Source organism: Entelurus aequoreus, linkage group LG08 (assembly GCF_033978785.1).
Source record: "Entelurus aequoreus isolate RoL-2023_Sb linkage group LG08, RoL_Eaeq_v1.1, whole genome shotgun sequence".
NCBI classification, from domain to species: Eukaryota; Metazoa; Chordata; class Actinopteri; order Syngnathiformes; family Syngnathidae; genus Entelurus; species Entelurus aequoreus.
Window position 1 is genome coordinate 59,904,346 of NC_084738.1, and position 23,778 is coordinate 59,928,123.

The following is a 23,778-nucleotide window of genomic DNA, read 5'->3' on the forward strand; positions in this document are numbered from 1 at the left end:
AATGAATTCACTTCAATCTCTTTGGTGCGAGAATAGCGTCCATTATTTTAATCAAGTGGCTTGCTAATTATAACGCGGTGGTGACAGACCTCCCTGATTTAGTGCATGATTTACCAGAAACGCTTTTTTTTCCTGATGGGATAGTTTTTCCCATGCAATTAGGAGTGGGAAATGAGAAAACACAAAGATCAGAATCGGTTGTGTGTGTGTGTGTGTGTGTGTGTGTGTGCTAGAGGCCACAAGGTGACGCGTTGTCGTCTTTGTCGTTGGCGGAATGTGATCGGGCCTGTTATGCCGAGGTCACACTCTGTTTGATATTTCATCCAGACGCTGATAAATGCTTCGTCCTCATTCCGGCTCACATTTAGTCAAGCATGCATGTGTTAAGACGCTCTCCCACAGGTGCCAAGCTCGAGGCCCGGGGGCCACATCTGGCCCGCCACATTGTTTTATGTACCGAGCAATATTGTGTCAATAAGGCATTTTTATTGATTATTGTATTTTAATGGTGAAATAAAAAAATGTAAAGCTTGCAATTGCAACTCTTAACTCGATGTTATTTAATACAACAAGCTTTTCCAAGTTTTTTTTGCCATTGGAACCACTAAACTAAGGGTGTCCAAACTGCGGCCCGCGAGACATCACATGTGTAATCAGCAATCTGGCCCCAGGGATGTTACCTAATCATTTGGGAATATCTGACAGTCTAATTGCTGCAAATCTTGTGTACAATGAGAGTAAATTGAATCAATGACCATAAATTGTACATTGAAGTGTACACAGCACAGCATTCACTTTAAAACATTTTCTACTAATGGTACGAAAAACTGCTACCAACACAAAGAGTCAACACACGTAAAACAACCTGATCACTAAACGTTGTGGATATGACAAAAAACGTCCAATCACCATCAAAAATTACATTCATTTAAATCCACTACAATGCATGATGGGAAAAATGGGAAACACTCTCTCCACGCTTAACTATGTTTGGCCCGTTTTAGCTGCTTGATATTTCTGATTGATTACAAAACTTTATTATTTCGGCCACCAGCCAAAAGTTTTTTAGCCCAATGTGACTTCCAAGTCTAAAAGTTTGGACACCCCTGCCTTAAACCCTTAAATTTCTTACTAGCCAAACTAAAATACCTGCTTGTCATTTTTACTTCTAATTTCAGATTTTTTCCCTCAGTTTGTTAGTAAACAAAGATAATAATGAAATGAAGGTGCAATTGTGTAATAACTAGTCTGTCAAGGATTTTGCTGGCTTTTGTTGTGATTGTTGTGGCCTAAAATTTCGATGCAGCAAAATTTCAAAAAGTTGTGGCAAAATTGCCCCCGGCAATGCAGGGAAACATTTGATTGGTTGGACCAGGGGACCCCAGACTTTTTAACTCGGGGGCCACATTGAGTTAAAACTATTTGGCCTGGGGCCAACTAATTTAACCTACTGTACAGAATATCAGAAGCATTTATTCATAGAAATATCACAGATACGTTACCTAACATTTTTGATAGTCAAATCAGTGACAGCATGAATGTAAAAATCTATTTTTTGTATAATCAATGTGTGAAACTGGTATCTAAACATGAAAGTGTAGCTCCTCTCCTCCGAAAGCAAGTGCTCCTACAGCAGAAATACAAATTCTGTATTCTTACAAAATCTGTACACACACACACATATATATATATATATATATATATATATATATATATATATATATATATATATATATATATATATATACTGTATATATGTATGTGTATATATATATATATACACGTATATACGTATATATATATATATATATATACATATATATATATATATATACATATATATATACGTATATATATATACGTATATATATATATATACATATACATATATTTATATTTATATATATATATACTATATATATATATATATACATATATTTATATTTATAAATATATATACTATATATATATATATATATATATATATATATATATACATACATATATATATATATATATATATATATACATATATATACATATATACATATATATATATATATATATATATATATATATATATATATATATATATATATATATATATATATATATATATATATATATATACAATGTCTTCTTGTTTTTTCTTCTTCTTTTTATCCCCCTTGCTCTGGTCTGGTTGCACCAAACACTAAATATAGCCAAATGTTTTATAAAGTACAGAACAGATACATATTTCCTTGTTAGTTTATTTTTTTAAATTTAGGACATCCTGCAGGCCAGAGTTTGTGGACCCCATCCCATGGGTTACACAGTTGCGTTGGGATTGAGTGCTGCTGCTACATATCCAATTGTCCAAAATGTTGATGATTGGCCAAAATGTGCCAGAAAATTGCAGGGATTAGGCAAAATTGGGCGTGGTCCTGCATAATTTGGTTACATTTGCATAAAAGGAAGAACTAAATAATATCATGAAGCGGCCCTCTGAGGGCTTTCATGACTGCTGTGTCGCCCACAATGAAAATGAGTTTGTCTAAAAGACATGTGGATGTTCCAGGTTGTGGTTGCCAAGGTAACCCAGTTACATAGAGTACATATAATCCCTGTCACATGTTAACTGCTGTGACTCTCCCCACTCTGTATGTCTTACGATCCATCACATCCTCTTATTCCCGTTTTACGGCCTTGTTCGCCATTTGCACCCGCCTGCGGTCCCGGCACTAAGCTAACATCGGCTTTCTGAGCTTTTACTGTACGCATACTTGGAATGCCTGGAAGTGAGGAACATACTCGTCCTGCATGTCAAACATTGTTTTCGAGCTTGTGCGTTGGCTGACGGGCGCTGAGTACACACGCGTATATTCACCTGGAATCCTGAGCATCTCTTTTTTTTCTTCCCTCCATTACCTTATCACGTCAGGTCGTTAAAGTTGTTGCGATGCTTCACATTCTCCTCACACGCTCTGGGAGGGAGGCCGTGCTCAACCAGAAACCTCCACACATGGTTGTGTCGTCGAGAGGGAGGGCGGTGATGCAACCGCAGGAAACTGACCTGAAGCGCAATGAGAAAAACGGGGAAATTTATAACGTTGTAAGTCGCTAATAAAAAAAATAATAAAAAAAGATATGAACTCTGGGATGCAGAGGAAATGAAAAGTCTACAAATACACAAAGTTTTACTAACAACTTTCCCAAAGGTCAATGACTGTGCTGGGAGTTGGTTGTGAGTTTGTGAAATAGCAAAGATACTGCTGGTGAGTAAAGTTTTTCGTGTTTGGATAATGTATTCATACAGCACTTTTACTTTGAAAAGGTCACCTCACTTTTGGTTGTCTGTCTACTGCAGTGCTTCTCAATTATTTTCTGTCATGAACCCCCTGGGGAGACTGAATTTATTTACGCACTGTATCTATACGTCACTCACGATAATTCCCCCCCCCCCCCTCCCCCAATTCCTGTCCGTCTGAACACAAGCGTGTGCGACTACTTCAGACTGGGTAGAACAGGGAGCATGTTGATTAGATTGAGCACTGCTGCCACCTAGCTGCAGGCTTGTGTGTCGTTCCAAAATGAATCCTAGTGCGTGGGCAAAAATAATGAAAACCTCCCCCTTCTGCTCGCGACCCCCCTGACACTTCACTGACCCTCCACGGTGTCCTGACTAGGGACGAGCACGGAAACCCGGTTCCATAATTGCCCCAACAGACCAAAAAAAGAAGTGCTTTATTTTGTTGCTGAACGGACGCAGTCTCGTAAGTAATGTGGCGCCATGACAGAAGCACACAGAGTGTGACATTCTTGTTCAACTTAAATTTCCAACTGACTTCACAACACAGCACCTCCTCATTATAAACCAATGACGGTTACAGCCAGCAAGGTTGCATTCACAAACCCCTGGAATTATGAGAATCAATATTACAAAACAAAAGTCTCTTTTTTTCCACATTTTCTATGTTCTTTTATGGTGCAATAATTATGCCAATTTGTGGTGGATCTTATTTTTTAATTAGTTACCTAAATGTATTACTTAAAAGGCAAGGCCCCGCCCACTCAGGGGGCCCCTGATTTTGACGGCGGAATGCAATAGCTGGTGTTCACAAACAGCTCAGCTTCGTCTAGCAACTGTGGATGCGCTCTCTCGGCTGCGTTGCTTTTTCCTACCGCTCCGAGTGGGGCTCAAACTCATGTGTGAGAGACCAGCATACTACTACTGAGCTAAAAGCACTGGCAGTCTCCTGGATCGCCAGCACTGAAATGTATTCATTAACAAAATCATTTTTAAAATGGGTGATATCTTTTCATTGATGCTGTTCTGTTGAGTAAATTCATGATTAGTTTTTTTCAAACTGTGTTTTCGGGTGGAGGACGAAGAGGGTTGTTGTTGAGGTTTGGGGGCCCCCCGATATTGTTTTCTTTCTTGTTTTTTCTCCATAATGTGCATGTTTTCCATTTTCTAAGTGCTGATTCAGGCACCATTTAAGGAACCGCGTCCTTTTTCAAAGTACCGATTTCGTATGAGTAGGGCTTTTATCAATATATATTGGGATAGACCAGCGTTTCTCAAAGTGTGGGGCGCGCCCCACTGGTGGGGAATAGAGACATGACAGGTGGGGCGCGAGGAACGGGAGGAAATTTCACTTGACTTTTTTTTTTTTTTTAAATTATATTCTTAAATATTTTTTTTTACTATGCTTTCATTTTCTATACACACTGTAAATCACTTTGTGATTCTGTCTGTGAAATCCGCTATATAAATAAATGTAAATTACTTATTTTTCCTGTAGGCTTTAAATTTCTCGGTAGGAGCGAAAGTTTGACAGACATAGCAACAGTAACTAATGGGGGCGAGGCTAAGCGGAAGCTCTGTGAATGGCGAGTCACTGTGCGAGGATTTGCTGTTTAGCAAATACATAAAAAATAGAGCCACTGCTGATGAGCTGTTCGAGATAATGGACAGTTTCCTCAAAGAACACGACCTTAAATGGGAAAACTGTGTGGGCTTTTGCTCTGATGGCGCACAGACCATGACAGGGTAAAGAAACGGGCTGCAGGCTCTAATAAAGAGGGTTGCGCCAAATGCGCATTGGACACACTGTGTCATTCACCCGGAAGCAATCACGTCAAGGCAGCTCAGCCCCTAACCCAATGAGGTTTTAACAGTGGCAGTGTCAAGCCTGCAAACCCGATTTGAAAAGCTGTGCAGTGCAAAACAGGCTCATTGCAGCCACTAATGCTGGAGTACTGTAAAACTCATGTTCACTATGCCTGTCTTGCCAAAATGCATAGCTCCTCCTTTTTTTTTGCAAAGATTGCAAAGTGGCACTTTTATTTGATTTATTATTGAACTTGATGCAAGTTATTTGATTTATTATTGAACTTGATGCAAGTTATAACACTTTTATTTTATTTATTATTGAACTTGGTGCAAGTTATAACACTTTTATTTGATTTATTATTGAACTTGATGCAAGTTATAACAATTTTTTTGATTTATTATTGAACTTGATGCAAGTTATAACACTTTTTTTTATTTATTATTGAACTTGATGCAAGTTATAACACTTTTGTTTTATTTATTATTGAACTTGATGCAAGTTATTTGATTTATTATTTAACTTGATGCAAGTTATTTTATTTATTATTGAACTTGATGCAAGTTATACCACAGCTGTACAGTTATTTTATTTATTATTGAACTTGATGCAAGTTATACCACAGCTGCACAGTTATTTTATTTATTATTGAACTTGATGTTATTTTATGTTATTGAGTTTGAATGTATACAACTTGATGTTACTTGATGTTCAATAAATTTGAAAATGTTAAGCTTGGCATTAGCGTTCTGTTGGGCGATGGGGGCAGGTGGGGCTTGAAAACTCCCCCTTGTCCAAAGTGGGGGATGACAAAAAAAGTTTGAGAACCACTGGGATAGACAATCGATATCAATAAAGATGCGTTCAATAAAATGTTCGATAATTTTTTCCCTTCCATGTCGGAAGAAAGCGGAAGCTGCATGAACAAAGACACTCGCTCTTTACCATGAATTGATTAACGTGGACCCAGACTTAAACAAGTTGAAAAACTTTTTGGGGTGTTACCATTTAGTGGTCAATTGTACGGAATATGTACTGTACTGTGCAATCTACTAATAAAAGTCTCAATCAATCAATCAATCTCTGGTAACCGAGCAAAGCAGGAAGTGATCACTGATCAGTGGGAGTGACACGCTAACAGCCAATCAGGTCAAAGTATAAACTATCAGTTTGGTTGCGCCATCTTGTTGTCTGCCGGTTGATTCTTTGCATGGAGCGAGAAGAGAAAGTAAAAATGAAGAAATTGTGGATAAAACAGAAAAAGTCACTTTGAAAGTATGGCAGTTTTTAAATCTTGTGGTCTGTAAATGATGCGAGGCGCTCGTCCCAGCCAAGTTCTTCTCAGGTTTCTCTATGATTAAATTTTTACACTTTGTTACACTTTATTAAGCATTTCTTACATATTCCTTATTTTTACACCTTCATTTTAAGAAGTGATTTCACAATTTTGTTTACATTGTTTGAGTGTTTTCCATGCTTGTGTTGACATTTCCTATCCTTTCTGCCTCGATAGCTGAGGGACTTATAATCAGACGAAGGTTACATTTGAAATAAAAACATTTACATTTAGTATATTTTCTATCCTGGTCCTTATTTTTGACAGGTCATAAAAATATCAATAATTATCAATAACAACAAAATAAAACATTTATATCCTGATGTAGTTTTCAGCCATATCTCCCAGCCCTATGTACTAGTATCGATTAAAATGTAAACAATATGCATCCCTACCCTAGTCCCGACCCACTATTTGAGAAACACGGTCTACTGGAAGGTTGTGTTTAGCACCAATCCTATTTACTTGATAAAGTACAATAAGGTACCCAAAGGCGAAATTTGTTTTTGCTCTCAATGTGCGCACATGCGCCACCGTAACCAATAAAGTGTTGTGTTTCTGTGCGGAATGAGCTCTGAGCGAGGACAGGCCAAAGACAGAGCAAGACTATTGGGGGACTTTGGAGTCCTGCTGCTCTGCTTGTGCTTATTTCGCCGACAGGCACTCACTTGGCTAATGGATATTTGCTGAATAAACAAACAACACGCTCTACCCCCGCATCCCGAAGAAGGCTCTCGTTATCTGCTCGACTTCTTTGACTCACTCTCGGAGTGTTGTGCAAATAGTAATCACAGGAACTCCTCCCTAATGCCTCGCTGGCTCTTGGGAAGGATTGCAACACTCACTGTACAAAAATACGTACTGTCTGTCCTGTTTGTATTGCTGAAGACGTATTTGGTGCAATAGTTAGTCATATTTTTTTGTGTCTTTTTCAGGATTCAATGAAAATGTCTGTGTGTGTCCACGAGAACCGGAAATCCCGGGCTAGCACCAGCTCCATGAACATCTACCTGTTCCACAAGTCCTCCTACGCCGACAGCGTCCTCATGCACCTCAATTCTCTGCGGCAGCAACGACTCTTCACGGATGTGCTGCTTCACGCCGGCAGCCGCTCTTTTCCATGCCACCGCGCCGTGCTGGCCGCTTGCAGCCGTTACTTTGAGGCCATGTTCAGCGGCGGGCTGAGGGAGAGCCAGGCTAGCGAGGTTGACTTCCACGAGTCCATCCACCCAGAAGTCCTGGAGCTCCTGCTGGACTACGCGTACTCATCTCGGGTGGTCATCAACGAGGAGAATGCAGAGTCGCTTCTGGAAGCCGGGGACATGCTGGAGTTCCAGGACATCAGAGATGCATGTGCAGAATTCCTGGAGAGGAACCTTCACCCGTCCAACTGCCTCGGAATGCTCCTGCTGTCAGACGCCCACCAGTGTACCAAGCTGTCGGAACTCTCCTGGAGCATGTGCCTCAGCAACTTCCCCGCCATTTGCAAGACGGAAGACTTCCTCCAACTGCCCAAAGACATGGTGGTCCAGCTTTTGTCCCACGAAGAGCTGGAGACTGAAGATGAGCGACTAGTTTATGAGACTGCCCTGAACTGGATCAACTATGATCTGGAGAGACGACACTGCGACCTTCCTGAACTCCTCAGAACGGTTCGCCTGGCTCTTTTACCCGCCATCTTCCTGATGGAAAACGTCTCGACTGAGGAGCTGATCAACGCCCAGGCCAAGAGCAAGGAGCTGGTGGATGAGGCCATCCGCTGCAAGCTGAAGATCCTGCAGAACGACGGCGTGGTCAATAGTCCGTGTGCCCGTCCCCGCAAAACCAGTCATGCCCTTTTTCTCCTGGGGGGGCAGACATTCATGTGTGACAAGTTGTACCTTGTGGACCAAAAGGCCAAGGAGATCATTCCCAAAGCAGACATCCCGAGCCCGAGGAAGGAATTCAGTGCCTGTGCCATTGGTTGTAAGGTTTATATCACAGGGGGGCGGGGTTCAGAAAACGGGGTCTCCAAAGACGTTTGGGTCTATGATACGGTCCATGAAGAATGGTCCAAAGCGGCGCCAATGCTCATCGCCAGATTCGGTCACGGCTCAGCCGAACTGAAGCACTGCCTGTATGTGGTCGGAGGTCACACAGCGGCCACCGGCTGCCTCCCCGCCTCACCGTCGGTGTCGCTCAAACAGGTGGAACAGTTTGACCCGGTGGCCAACAAGTGGACCATGGTGGCACCTCTGAGAGAAGGCGTGAGCAACGCGGCGGTGGTCAGCGTCAAACTCAAGCTCTTTGCTTTCGGGGGAACAAGCGTCACCCACGACAAGCTGCCCAAAGTCCAGTGCTACGACCCCCAGGAGAACCGATGGACTGTACCTGCGTCCTGCCCGCAGCCGTGGCGCTACACCGCTGCTGCCGTGCTGGGAAACCAGATCTTTGTCATGGGCGGCGACACAGAGTTCTCGGCTTGCTCGGCGTACAAGTTCAGCAGCGAGAACTACCAGTGGACTAAAGTGGGCGACGTGACGGCCAAGCGCATGAGCTGCCAGGCCGTGGCGTCGGGGAACAAACTCTACGTGGTGGGCGGGTACTTTGGCACTCAGCGCTGTAAAACCTTGGACTGCTACGACCCTACGCTGGACTCTTGGAACAGCATCACCACGGTACCGTACTCCCTCATTCCCACGGCCTTCGTCAGCACCTGGAAGCATCTGCCGGCCTGAAGCCCTCAACGGGACTCATTCCATGAGGTACGTCCAACAACCCAACCCGAAGAAACTCTAGTTGCAGTATTATCTTACAATGTTGTATTCTGGTTAGATACTTTGAAATTACAACCAAAATGCAATCTCTTTGACCCTTTCACTGTGCTTCCATTCACTTGTGTATTGGAATGCATGGGAAAATCCAAAAGATGTGCAGTTGGATACATTGTGGTCGTCAGCAGTGGTACACCCAGGCATTAGTGGAATTCTTTGCGCGTGAATTAGAGTCCACTAATGTGGGATTTTGGACTAAAGAAATGTTAAGAATTTGTGAACAAATCAATTTATTGTTGGTTGGTGATGGTTCTTAAGTTTCCAGGTTCTTGGGATAGCAACAGGAATGTCACAGAGGAGGGAGGCAGGCAAGTAGCGGGGGGTTGAGGTTGACGTCGGCCTGCATGCGTTAAGTTAAGTGACTGATGTGGCTGTGGGGACCTGCCAAAGGACAGGCAGGATAATTGAAGGAGAATAGGATACTTTTATTGCTACAGCGGGGGGAGTTACTCCAAGCGGGAAAAGAAGGGGGTCTGCCAATTAAATGGGCCGCACGCCAGCAGGCCGCATCGCTCTGGCAAGGCTAATCCACTCTTTGCCGCCTCTCTTTGATGAGGTTACACTCCTGACGCCGGGTGAGAAGAGGGAGAGGCCACTGGCGACTCGAGCTGCGTCGGAAGCCATTCATCAACGGTTACAAGCGGAGTTTGGCGGGGGATGCGGCAGGGAGGGATGTAGTGTGCCAACCCAGTGAGACACATAGCCTCTTTTCAAACCTACTTCCACCATGCAAAACTGTTCACATTTTGGGGGTTTTCAGCATCAAGCACGCGAGGAGCAGGCGCTCAAAAGTAGAGTATGGTTCCACTTTTCAAAATGTGCTAGCTCGATGCCAATCTACATTGGATTTGCAAAAGACATGCAAAAGATTAGCATTAGCGATTTTTAGGGATGTCCGATAATGGCTTTTTGCCGATATCCGATATTCCGATATTGTCCAATTCTTTAATTACCGATACCGATATCAACCGATACCGATATCAACTGATACTGATATATACAGTCGTGGATTTAACACATTATTATGCCTAATTTGGACAACCAGGTATGGTGAAGATAAGGTCCTTTTTTAAAATATTAATAAAATAAAATAAGATAAATAAATTAAAAACATTTTCTTGAATAAAAAAGAAGGTAAAACAATATAAAAACAGTTACATAGAAACTAGTAATTAATGAAAATGAGTAAAATTAACTGTTAAAGGTTAGTACTATTAGTGGACCAGCAGCACGACTTATGGACTGTATCCCTTGCAGACTGTATTGATATATAATGTAGGAACCAGAATATTAATAACAGAAAGAAACAACCCTTTTGTGTGAATGAGTGTGAATGGGGGAGGGAGGTTTTTTGGGTTGGTGCACTAATTGTAAGTGTATCTTGTGATTTTTATGTTGGTTTAATAAAAAAAACGATACCGATAATAAAAAAAAACGACATCTCTAGCGATTTTACATGGCGATTTCAAACCCTCCAAATTTGGTGCTTAAAACCACTGGTGTGCTGTAAGTACAATACTTACAGTATAAATACTTTTTAGGGCTCAACAAAAGAAAAGACAGGCAAATACTACTTCCTGGCTAAGGCAACACCCTGTAGTCCAGGGGTTCTTGACCTTTTTGACCTCAGGACCCAGCTTTTCCACTACAGAGGGGCCAGAGTCCCACTCAAATATCAACATTGAGTAAACTTACTCTCGATTTTAATCATATTCAAAAATTATATCAAACCTACTTACAGTTTAACAGAATAAACTTGGTCAAAGGATATGAACGCATGTGTTAATCACAAAGATTATTATCAAGGCTTAGGTCAGGCTGATTACAAAAATGAATACTAACCAAATATACTGCAAAAGAAAGGACTCATATAAACTGATGAAAAATACATTTACATGCAATTATGCATCGCTAAAACAAATACATTCTAACCAAATTAACAATAAATAATTTATAGTATATATGTTTCTTAAACTGTCTATCAAATTTTAGTGCAAATGAAAAAATACAGCTTCACCATTTGAGTCATAATTTTTGCACTTAAGAAACTTCTCTATGACTTTAGCTCCGGACTTCTTCTGTTTGTTTGATATTGTCATTACTGCCAGAGGTGGTGGAAAAGTGTATTACATCTCAGTACGGACCACAGCTGAGGTTAAGAAACACTGCTGTAGTTAAAGTTAAAAAGTACCCATGATTGTCTCACACACACAAGGTATAGCGAAATGATTCTCTGCATTTGACCCATCACCCTTGATCACTCCCTGGGAGGTGAGGGGAGCAGTGAGCAGCAGCGGTGGCCGTGCCCGGGAAGCATTTTTGGTGATTTAACCCCCAATCCCAACCCTTGATGCTGAGTGCCAAGCAGGGAGGTAATGGGTCCCATTTTTTTTATAGTCTTAGGTATGACTCGTCCGGGGTTTGAACTCACGACCTACCGATCTCAGGGCGGACACAAGTCTATACACTACTGCCATCTAACGTCCTGGAATTGCAACTGCATGCAAACAAATTTACCATATAATACAGTAGGCTACAGTACCTGCAAATGAGACACAGAAGTGTAAGAAAACAATATAGTACCTCAGTGTTAAAGGCCTATTGAAATGATTTTTCTTAATTTAAACGGGAATAGCAGATCCATTCTGTGTCATACTTGATCATTTCGCGATATTGCCATATTTTTGCTGAAAGGATTTAGTAGAGAAAATCGACGATAAAGTTCGCAACTTTTGCTCCCTGATTAAAAAAAGCCTTGCCTGTACCGGAAGTAGCGTGACGTCACAGGAGCTAGGATTCCTCACAATTCCCCATTGTTTACAATGGAGCGAGAGAGATTCGGACCGAGAAAGTGATGATTACCCCATTAATTTGAGCGAGGATGAAAGATTCGTAGATGAGGAACGTTACAGTGAATGACTTGAGAGGCAGCGATGGACGTATCTTTTTTCGCTCTGACCGTAACTTAGGTACAAGCTGGCTCATTGGATTCCACACTCTCCTTTTTCTACTGTAGATCACAGATTTGTATTTTAAACCACCTCGGATACTATATCCTCTTGAAAATGAGAGTCGAGAACGCGAAATGGACATTCAGTGCCTTTTATCTCCACGACAATACATCGGCGAAATGCTTTAGCTATGAGCTAACGTGATAGCATCTTGCTTTAACTGCATATAGAAACAAAAGAAATAAACCCCTGACTGGAAGTATAGATAGAAAATCAACAATACTATTAAACCGTGGACATGTAAATACACGGTTAATGCTTTCCAGGCTGGCGAAGGTTAACAATGCTGTGCTAACGACGCCATTGAAGCTAACTTAGCAATCGGACTGCACAGAGCTATGCTAAAAACATTAGCTCTCCACCTACGCCAGCCAGCCCTCATCTGCTCATCAACACCCGTGCTCACCTGCGTTCCAGCGATCGGCAGAAGGACGAAGGACTTCACCCGATGCGTTTGGCGGCCCGGAGACGTAGGAAGTCAAGGTGAAGTCGGCGGCTAGCGCGGCTAGCGCGGCTAGCGCGGCTAGCGCTCTAACAAAGTCCTCCTGGTTGTGTTGCTGTAGTCCGCTGCTAATACACTGATCCCACCTACAACTGTCTTCTTTGCAGCCTTCATTGTTCATTAAAAAAATTGCAAAATATGTCCAGAATACTGTGGAATTATGAAATGAAAACAGAGCTTTTTGTATAGGATTCTACGGGGTACCATAACTTCCGTTACTCGGACTTCGTCACGCGCATACGTCATCATACCGCGATGTTTCAGCCGGATATTTCCCGGGAATTTTAAAATGTCACTTTATAAGTTAACCCGGCCGTATTGGCATGTGTTGCAATGTTAAGATTTCATCATTGATATATAAACTATCAGACTGCGTGGTCGGTAGTAGTGGCTTTCAGTAGGCCTTTAAATAATACATCTGTTTTTTTTTCTAAACTATTAACTTTTATCAACACATTTGAACATACACATCAGTACCAAAAATTGATACCATTGAGTACAGGTATCGATTTCTCCGTCCCAGGAATTGGTACCGTATCTATTCAAATGTGAACGGTAGCCATCCCTACTTCTGCGTTAGACTACAAGGTACTGTTTCCTCCAACTGGTACTGTTTAGTTTGCTATAGTGCGTTTTGAAACAAGAAAAGCCTTAATCAGGTTTCCAGTGTGGGATGTCAATAGCTTGCTCTTTGTCACGTTTATTGAATTATTACGCCGTGGTGTCCCTGCTATGTCGTCACTGCCTGAACAGGATTTACCGACGCAAACTGTGGCCAACGAACTGTACCGTGACTTTAGAGTCCCTTTGTCTTGTCGGCTCGCCTTCCTGACCTCCTTCTCAGCCCGCCACCGCATGATGATGGTTATCAGGCTAGACGTAGGAGGCGCCCGCGTCGTCGTCAGGCGCCGCAGGCCTTAGGAGACATCACCCACACATGGCTGCCAGCTCTGGACAAATCACGGGAGGTGTAGGCGAGTGAGTCCTCATCTGTTGTGTACATCCTCGTTGGGTAAAGCCTCGGGGAAGCGGCTAATAGCGGCCATAGTGGCTAACCCCGTGCAGGATTACTCTCTCTAAGTCCACTGACTCTAGCGTCTCCAAGGCAGCGGCACGCTGTATCCAGCGAAGGGTATAATCCTGCCACTTATTTAAACCTCAGCTCGTCTTTTGTCTGCCTGCCTAGCACCGCGGAGGCTGACAGCTGAGCTTGAAAAGAGGAAAGGAGAAGAAAACTGTCGTAGGGGGGAAAAATATGTCTCGTTGTTTACAAGAGGAAATGTAAAGTTTGAATAACTGGCAGTGATCTTTGTGGTGCTGACATGAACAAAAATACAGTATGCAACAAAGTGTCAGAGAGGGAAAGACGCGTTTTTGAAAACATACGTGTAACCTTGCATGAACAGCGTAGGGTTGTACCATATACCGGTACTAATGAATAAAAAAAGGTACTATACTGCCGTTGAAAAATCCCAATATATACTGCAGTGTTTTTCAACCACTGTGCCGCGGCACAGTAGTGTGCCGTGAGATATTGTCTGGTGTGCCGTGGGAAATTATGCAACTTCACCCAATTGGTCCAAAAAATATTTTTTGCAAATCAATAATTAGAATCTGCAAATACTGTGCCGTTCCTTAGTGTCCGTGCTGTGTAGAACTCGGCTGTAGAACTGTGATCCCAATATGCAGACCACAGCGTGCAGGTAAAAAGGTATGTAACGCGCGAACCAAAAATGAACAAAAGGGAAAGGAAAAGGCAATGAAACAGAGGGATGGCTATGTAAAACGACAGTAAAACTGAACAGGCTACAAAGTAAACAGAAACAGAATGCTGGACGACAGCAAAAACTTGCAGCGTGTGGAGCAGAGACGGCGTCCACAAAGTACATCCGTAAATGACATGGCAAGCAACAATGTCCACACAAAGAAGAATAGCAACAACTTAAATAGCCTTGCTTGCTAACACAAAGCCGGTGCGGGGAATAGCGCTCAAAGGAAGACATGAAACTGCTACAGGAAAACACCAAAATAACAGCACAAGACAAGTCCTAAAGTAATACACACAGGAAAACACCAACAAACTCAAAATAAGGCACGAGGAGGACCTGGTGGAGTTAACGTTTTCTGCTGGTGGTGTCCCTCCGTATTTTTAGATGAAAAAAAATGTGCCTTGCCTCAAAAAAGGTTGACAAACACTGATATACTGTATATCTATATATATATATCTTTATATATATATATATATATATATATATATATATATATATATATATATATATATATATATATATATATATATATATATATATATATATATACACAAGAGCCATAGAGGCCAGGATATACCAGAGTAGATCAGACCCAAGATGCAGACTGTGCAAAGAAGCCCCTGAGACAGTCCAGCACATAGTAGCAGGCTGTAAGATGCTAGCTGGATCAGTGTACATGGAGAGGCACAACCAAGTGGCTGGGATAGTATACAGGAACATCTGCAACCAGTATGGAATAGAAGTACCCAAGTCCCAATGGGCCATACCACAGAAGGTGGCTGAGAACAACAGGGCCAAGGTTCTGTGGTACTTCAGCTTCCAGACTGACAAACAGCTTCTGGCTAACCAACCAGACATAGTGGTGGTGGACAAAGAGCAGAAAAGGGTGCTGGTGATAGATGTGGCAATCCCAGCTGAGGCCAACGTCAGGAAGACGGAACACGAGAAACTTGAGAAGTACCAAGGGTTGAAAGAGCAGCTGGAACGGATGTGGAAGGTCAAGGCGAGCGTGGTCCCCGTGGAAGTGGGGGCATTCGGAGCAGTAACCCCCAAACTGGGAGAGTGGCTCCAACAGATCCCAGGAACAACATCTGAAGCCTCAGTCCAGAAGAGCGCAGTCCTAGGAACAGCGGATAAACTGTGCAGAACCCTCAAATTCCCATATATATATATTTAATTTATTTATAATATTAAAATGTTATATATATTTTTTTTTTTACTTTTTTGATTTTCATTGATATGATGGCGTGCCGTGGGGACATTGCTGGTAATATGAGCAGAGGTGCATGTGAGTCAACATACACATAGAGCGCTTACGAGCGAAAACAGTTGGAGACCGAAAAAGGAGAATGGACTCATTTTGGCGTTAAAAATAACGATAAAGTTGAAGCTGTCACATCAGATCATGCCTTGTATTGAGTTTGTTGGCGATTTCCTGTGTTTAGTGTCTTGGTTACGGTTTAGCACACCTATTTTGGTCGTTCTAACTGTTTGGTTTTGTGCTCCTGCAATCAGCTTCACTCCCGCCTCAGAGTGTCTTCTCCTCACAGCCGTTTTCATTTTGTAATTACGCCTATTTAAGTTGAGCCTTTGCTGCTGGCCTTTGTCATCTATGTTGATGCTTCTCCTGCTGCACGTTTTCACTCGTGAGTTTTTTCTGTTCTCCAGCATTCCGTTTTGTTGAACAGTTTAGTTTTGTTTTGCAAAGCCTTCCCTATGCTTTGGTGTCCTTCCTTTGTTTATTTGAGCCATTAAATACCTTTTACCTGCACATTGCCTCCTTGGCTTTCTGCATCTTGGGAACACGGCAAATTATCGCCGTTGTGCAACCCAAGCGTCACAGAAACTATAAACACTGAAGCGCCAGAGCAGCACTTTAAAACATAGCTAGCGCGCGGCTAACATCCCTCCGCAATGTTTTAGCTACTTGTATATCCCTAATCTGCGCTTCCATGGCGACAAATAAAGTATGTTTCTTACAAGTATCATCCCTGCAGGACGAGGAATAGCTAAACATGCTTCACTACACACCATAAAAGGATACAATAGCTAACCGCTAACAGCAAGCTAGCGCTGCTGAATGTAAACAAAAGGGTGGGTCTATACACATATCAACTGTAACAATACCAAGTATAAGAGCCCGATATTGTTGATACTAGAATGATTACATCGACATTTTTAATGGTCAAAAAACTAACTATAAACTCACTTGGTATTAGATCCATACCCACATTTTTTGTATCACCCAAAAGTATCCAAACAACAGAATAATAAGTGCTTATTGCATTTTAACAGAAGTGAACATGTTAAAACTAAAATAATCAGAAATTAATTAAGCAAATGAATAAATTAATAATGCATATTTTTCCTAACGCTTATCCCTTATAATTTTCACAAAATAATAGAATGAGAAATGACACAATATGTTATTTCATACGTCAGCAACCAACTTCGGAGTCTTCGTTTGCTTACTTATTGCTAAAAGAGAAGCTGTTTAGTATGTTCACTATCTTATTTAATGCCGAAATTGTTCTTCAAATGCAATAAGAAACGTATGTTTAATGTACCGTAAGATTTTTTTGGTTAAAATAAAGCCAATAATGACATTTTTTGTCATCCCCTTTATTTTGAAAAGTAATACTTATTTATTTAGATTTTACATTTGTCTTGTCCAGCCATTAAGACAAATCATATTGTTGTTGTAGATTATCCATATCTGCTGTACCAATTTAAGTTAAAGTTAAAGTTAAAGTACCAATGATTGACACACACACACTAGGTGTGGCGAAAAAAAATTCTGCATTTGACCCATCACCCTTGATCACAAACTGGGAGGTGAGTGGAGCAGTGGGCAGCAATGGTGGCCGCGCCCGGGAACCATTTTTGGTGATTTAACCCCCAATTCCAACCCTTGATGCCAAGTGCCAAGCAGGGAGATAATGGGTCCCATTTTTAAGGTCTTTTATATGACTCGACCGTGGGTTTGAACTCACAACCTACCGATCTCAGGGCGGACACTCTAACCACTAGGCCAATTTACTTTAAAAAAGAAGTGTTGGATTATTATCTTGTTGCCTTACTTGTATTTGACTTTATTAAATGTTTGGGTAGAATTTAATTACCGTATTTTTCGGACTATAAGTCGCAGTTTTTTTCATAGTTTGGCCGGGGGTGCGACTTATACTCAGGAGCGACTTATGTGTGAAATTATTAACACATTACCGTAATACATCAAATAGTATTATTTAGCTCATTCACGTAAGAGACTAGACGTATAAGATTTCATGGGATTTAGCGATTAGGAGTGACAGATTGTTTGGTAAACGTATAGCATGTTCTATATGTTATAGTTATTTGAATGACTCTTACCATAATATGTTACGTTTACATACCAGGCACGTTCTCAGTTGGTTATTTATGCGTCATATAACGTACACTTATTCAGCCTGTTGTTCACAGCCCTTTGAGACACTTGTGATTTAGGGCTATATAAATAAACATTGATTGATTGATTGATTGACTATTCTTTATTTATTTTAAATTGCCTTTCAAATGTCTATTCTTGATGTTGGGTTTTATCAAATAAACTTCCCAAAAAAATGCGACTTATACTCCAGTGCGACTTATATATGTTTATTTCCTTCTTTATTATACATTTCCGGCCGGTGCGACTTATACTCCGGAGCGACTTATACTCGGAAAAATACGGTAAACAAAACCAGTTTTCATTTAAGTAATATAGAAAAACCTATTAGAGCTGTTTGTCTATATGATGGAGGAATGTAGTTAATCATAGAACTGGCACACAATGTTATTTTAAAAACGTATTGATTTTGAATCAAGAATTGATTCTGAATCAAATAGTTACCCCTAAGAATCGAATCGTGTGGTGCCCAAATATTCACAGCCCTAATAACTATAACAAGGGTGCTCATCAGTTTGGGGTTGTTTGTCTTTAAGACACCGTCGACTTACGTAACATTTTTCTCTTCCAGGTTTGACGTCCTTTTACGACTGTGACGAGGCACTCAAAGAGACGAACCGGAGCTGACGCTAAACCAACCGACCAACCAGACCGCTGCTCAAGTGGGACATTTCACCCAGACACCACCACCACTGTATAGCATGTATCTAGACTGAACCAGGCACACATGGCACAACGGAGGCGCGAAGCTCTTCATCCTCTAATAAGCCCCGCCCCCCTACCCTTCTAAGCGCGGCGTGTGCACGTGACGCTGTCGCCGCCTGACGAAGATTGGCAGCTGATGATCATCCGTGGAGAGTTTTCGGTGACTTGAGTTTGGGGAGGAGGAGCGGGTCACCACCGTATTTTTTTGTTCGGCGCCTTGGCTTTGCACACTTGGCTGGACGCGAAACCTCCCTCCGCTTACTGTTAGTGTGATCGCGCTTGCTTGCTGAGTCATCGTTTTGTTTTGTTTTGAAACAGCATGTGCCCTCGTAGTGACTCAGCACAACTGGCCTAAACTTTAATATGTGCTCAGCTTGCGGTGTCCTTTAATTTATACGTGTTTTAATCCTATTTATTTCTCCTCTGTGTGAAGGTTTTCACGGAGGCCGCCCTGCGTGGTCACGTGACCTCGACGGGCCTTCATTGTGCGGTCTTAATGAGGAGGGGGGGGGGGGGGGGGAGCTCAGATTACCCGCAGTTTGAGGCTGTTAAGACCGCGGGGGTCACGCACAACCCAGTGAAAGGAATTCCAACTTTGGTCCAAACCTGCCTTAAATCAGCCGCGCCGACCCCCGCACCCCAGGACCTAAAAAGTGCACCGATGCAGCAATTAACCATTAAGGGGGCGAGTGTCACGCGACCAATGGCGAGGAGCCGAAGAATGCGGCGGTCCTTGCAGCTGTCTGCGGGACAAATGGGTTATGGAGGTGCGGGGTGTTTAGGTCACTTGTTGGCGCTCCTGGTCTTCCTCCCCGTGATCCAATAACTGTGCAGTGACAAGGGCAGACACCGCAGTGCTTTTTTACCCCCCAACCAACCACGCCAGAAACTTTGCTGACACAGATGATTAGAGCTCCGTTCACACTGCAGGGTAGGGTGCCCAAATCGGATCTTTTTTTTTTTTTGTCAAATCCGATCTTTTTATGTAGTCGTTGACATTCCAAAGAAAATGCGATGTCTAACGTGAACGGTAACTGACACGCACGCAGACATGCTGTCACACGTGCTGCAGTGTAAAGTAAACATGGCTCATTTGTGGCAATTTCAAGGATTTGGTGGCGATCAAATTCAACATTTTCCGGAAGGAGTTATTTCACGTAAAAACTACGAAGGAAGAGAGCAAGCATTTGCTTTGAAGTCAGCTCCGAAGAGCGTGTGTCGGAGACAGTAGTGGTGGAACATTGACGTGAGCTCCTAAAACATTAGTTTCGCCTGTTTTATGCTCATTTGTCAACTATTTACAGTACAGGCCAAAAGTTTGGACACACCTTCTCATTTCAATGCGTTTTCTTTATTTTCATGACTGTTTACATTGTAGATTGTCACTGAAGGCATCAAAATTACGACACCTGTGAAGTGAAATCCCTTTCAGGTGACTACCTCTTGAAGCCCATCGAGAGAATGCCAAGAGTGTGCAAAGCAGTAATCAGAGCAAAGAATGGCTATTTTGAAGAAACTAGAATATAAAACATGTTTTCAGTTATTTCACCTTTATTTGTTGAGTACATAACTCCACATGTTTTATTCATAGTTTTGATGCCTTCCGTGACAATCTACAATGTAAATAGTCATGAAAATAAAGAAAACGCATTGAATAAGAAGGTGTGTCCAAAGTTTTGGCCTGTACTGTATATTGCAACCGTCTATTTTCGCAAGGAATGATGTAGGGCTGCAACAACTAATCGATTATTAAAATAGTTGCCGATTAATTTAGTAATCGATTCGTTGGGACTATGATATGCGCATTGTTTTTATTTTTTGTTTTTTTTTAATTACATTTTTTATTTTTATTTTTTTAATTAAAAAAAACCAAAAAAAAACTTTATTTATAAACTGCAACATTTATAAACAACTGAGAAACAATAATCAAAATAAGTATGGTACCAGTGTGCTGTTTTTTCCCAATAAAATACTGGATAGGATAGAAATGTAGTTTGTCTCTTTTATCCGAATATTAATCGATTAATCAAAGTAATAATCGACAGATTAATCGATTATCAAATTAATCGTTAGTTGCAGCCCTAGAATGATGATGCTTATCGCTATTTGATGACGTATTGGTCAAATGAATGCGATCCCATCGTTCAAACTGCAGTCACATTCGATGCATATCGGATTTATATACTGGGTCAAAATTGAAAAATTCGGAATAGCGTTGTTCACATTGACATGACTGAAATCCGATACAGGTCAGATACGGGCAGAAAAACTGTCCAAAAACATCTTGGAATTGCAATTGCATGCAAAGTCTACTGTATAACACAGTAGGCTACATACTTGCAAATGAGACACAAGAGTGTGAGAAAACAATATAACAACCAGACAGGCCAGCTCAGTACTAAATGTTGATGTTTCTTTTTCCTAAACTATTAACATTTATAAACACATTTGAACATAAACATAAGTACCGAAAATTGTTGAGTACAGCTATCGATTCAAATGTGAAAGTTATTTTATTGCTATTTCATAATGTATTGGTCGGGAAAAATAGCATTCAATACTTATACTCAATTTATTTCCACAAACGACAGAGGCCTGGGTCGGATTTGAAAAATTCAGAATAGCGTTGTTCGCATCGACATGAAAAAAATCCGATACACGTAACATAAGGGCAAAAAAACTGTCCAAAAATGGAATTGCAATTGCATGCAAAGTCTACTGTATAATACAGTAGGCTACATACTTGCAAATGAGACACAGGAGTGTAAGAAAACAATATAACAGCTGAAGAGCACAGCTCATTGTTGAATGTTAAATATTTTTTTCTATACTATTAACATTTATTAACACATTTGTACAGGTATCCATTCAAATGTGAAAGGTATTTTATCGGTATTTGATGACTTATTGGTTGGAAGAACGCAACCTGATCGTTCAAACTGCAGTCGATCTTCGATCCATATCCGATTTTTATTTTTTTAATTTTTAAATCCGATACGGGTCACATATGGGCAAAAGAACTGTCCAAAAACGTCTTGGAATAGCAACTGCATGCAAAGTCTACTGTATAATACAGTAGACTTGCAAATGAGACACAGAAGTGTAAGAAAACAACAACTGGAGAGCACAGCTCAGTATTAAATGTTAAATATTTTTTTCTAAACTATTAACATTTATCAACACATTTGAACATACTCATAAAAAACGAAAATTGTTATGTACAGTTATCATTTCAAATGTAAAAGGTATTTTATCGCTATTTGATGACGTATTGGTCGGAAGAACGCGACCTGATTGGTCAGACTGCAGTCGATATTCTATAAATATCCGATTTATATCCACATACGAAAGAGACCTTGGTAGGATTTAAAACATTTGGAATTGCACTGTTCACATTGACATGAAAAAATCCGGTACAGGCCACCTATGAGCAAAAAGTTAGACCTTAGATGTATAATACAGTAGGCTACATACTAGCAAATGAGACACAGAAGTGTAAGAAAACAACAACTGGAGAGCACAGCTCAGTAGTAAATGTTAAATATTTTTCCTAAACTATTAACATTTATCAACACATTTGAACATACTCATAAAAAACGAAAATTGTTTTGTACAGGTATCGATTTAAATGTAAAAGGTATTTTATCGCTGTTTGATGACGTATTGGTCGGAAGAACGCGACGTGATTGGTCAGACTGCAGTCGATCTTCGATACATATCCGATTTATATCCACATACAAAAGAGACTTGGGTCAGTATTGAAACATTTGGAACGGGACTGTTCACATTGACATGAAAAAATCAGATACAGGCCACCTTTGAGCATAACGTTAGACCTTAGATTTATAATAGAGTAGGCTACATACTTGCAAATGAGACACAGAAGTGTAAGAAAACAATATAGCAACTGGACAGCACCGCTCAGTATTAAATGTTAAATATGTATTTTCTAAACTAATAACATCTAACACATTTGAACAGATACATACGTACCGGTACCCAGAATTAGTACCGTTGAGTACTGGTATTAATTCCCGGGTACAGGGAATCGGTACCATATCAATTCAAATGAGAATAGCATTGTATCGCTATTTGATGACATATTGGTCAGAGGAACTGCAGTCACATTCGATATATATCCGATTTATAGCCACGTACGAAGGAGGCCTGGGTCCGGATTTGCACTTTTCACATTGACTCGAAAAAATCCGATACAGGTCGCATACGGGCAAAAAAAGTTGGAATTGACCTGCAGTGTGAACAAGGCCGAGGAGTCATTTCGGGGGTGCTGAATTCAATAATGAATCTTTGGGCTGTTTTGTGAACCAAACTATGTAACCTTGTGCAAGGGGTTCTAAACACGTGTGAATTGAGCTAATCAGCAGAGGAAAACAAGTTTGGTTGTTCCGCTCAAACAAAAACAAACATAAGTTCCTAAAGACCAAAAAAAAAGCGACAACTTGTTGCTATGTGAGATGTCTTAAACGTTCCTGTCTCTGCGATATATTTACAAGAATAACTTCAATTTTCCGCACAATCCAACAACTCCCAAACGTGATCTCCCCAACAACGCCAAAGGCCCCACCGATCGCATCAGAGCGCTACCTCCCCCGCACAAGACTGGTCTCTGTGGAAACGGACCCTTGAATGAGCCTTGCTTTTTGTATCCAGTTGTCCCCCTCTGCTTTATCTGGGAACCACCGACACCATCTCAAACCACGACGGAACCCTTTGTTGTCGTTATGTCATGGCGTTTCATTTCTATTTCCATGCCATTATTTTGTATATTTCATTTTTTTTTTCACAATGTGAAATCCATGGCTGAATAAACATGAGGTTTTTCCTCTTGGCTGTAAAGAATCCCGCCGTCGTGCTCGTTATTCCACATTCAGGTGAACGCTTTGCGGATCCAGAGGTATTTAAAGGCGGACTGGAATCATCTCCTCAGCGCACCAGAGGAGCCGCCACATACTTTCCCTTTCTCTCCGCAGTCACCTTGGCAACCATTATCTGCAAAACTGTGGGGGCTAGAGGAGAACATGAAATCTTAAAAAGCACATCTCTCCTCCCCCAACCCGTCCTTTCTCACACTTTTCGTCAATCAAATGCATCACATTTAAGG

The 23,778-nt window shown here is 41.2% G+C and overlaps 1 protein-coding gene across 1 annotated transcript in view; it reads left to right on the forward strand.

The window, feature by feature from the left end:
• Positions 1-23,510, forward strand: part of enc1 (ectodermal-neural cortex 1) — a 32,140-nt gene extending 8,630 nt beyond the window's left edge. The window contains exons 2-3 of the mRNA XM_062056956.1: positions 7,368-9,176; positions 18,523-23,510. Of these exons, the coding sequence (XP_061912940.1) occupies positions 7,374-9,149 (1,776 nt within the window). The 5' untranslated portion in view covers positions 7,368-7,373 and the 3' untranslated portion in view covers positions 9,150-9,176; positions 18,523-23,510. The remainder of the gene's footprint in view (positions 1-7,367; positions 9,177-18,522) is intronic.
• Positions 23,511-23,778: the final 268 nt, after the last annotated feature.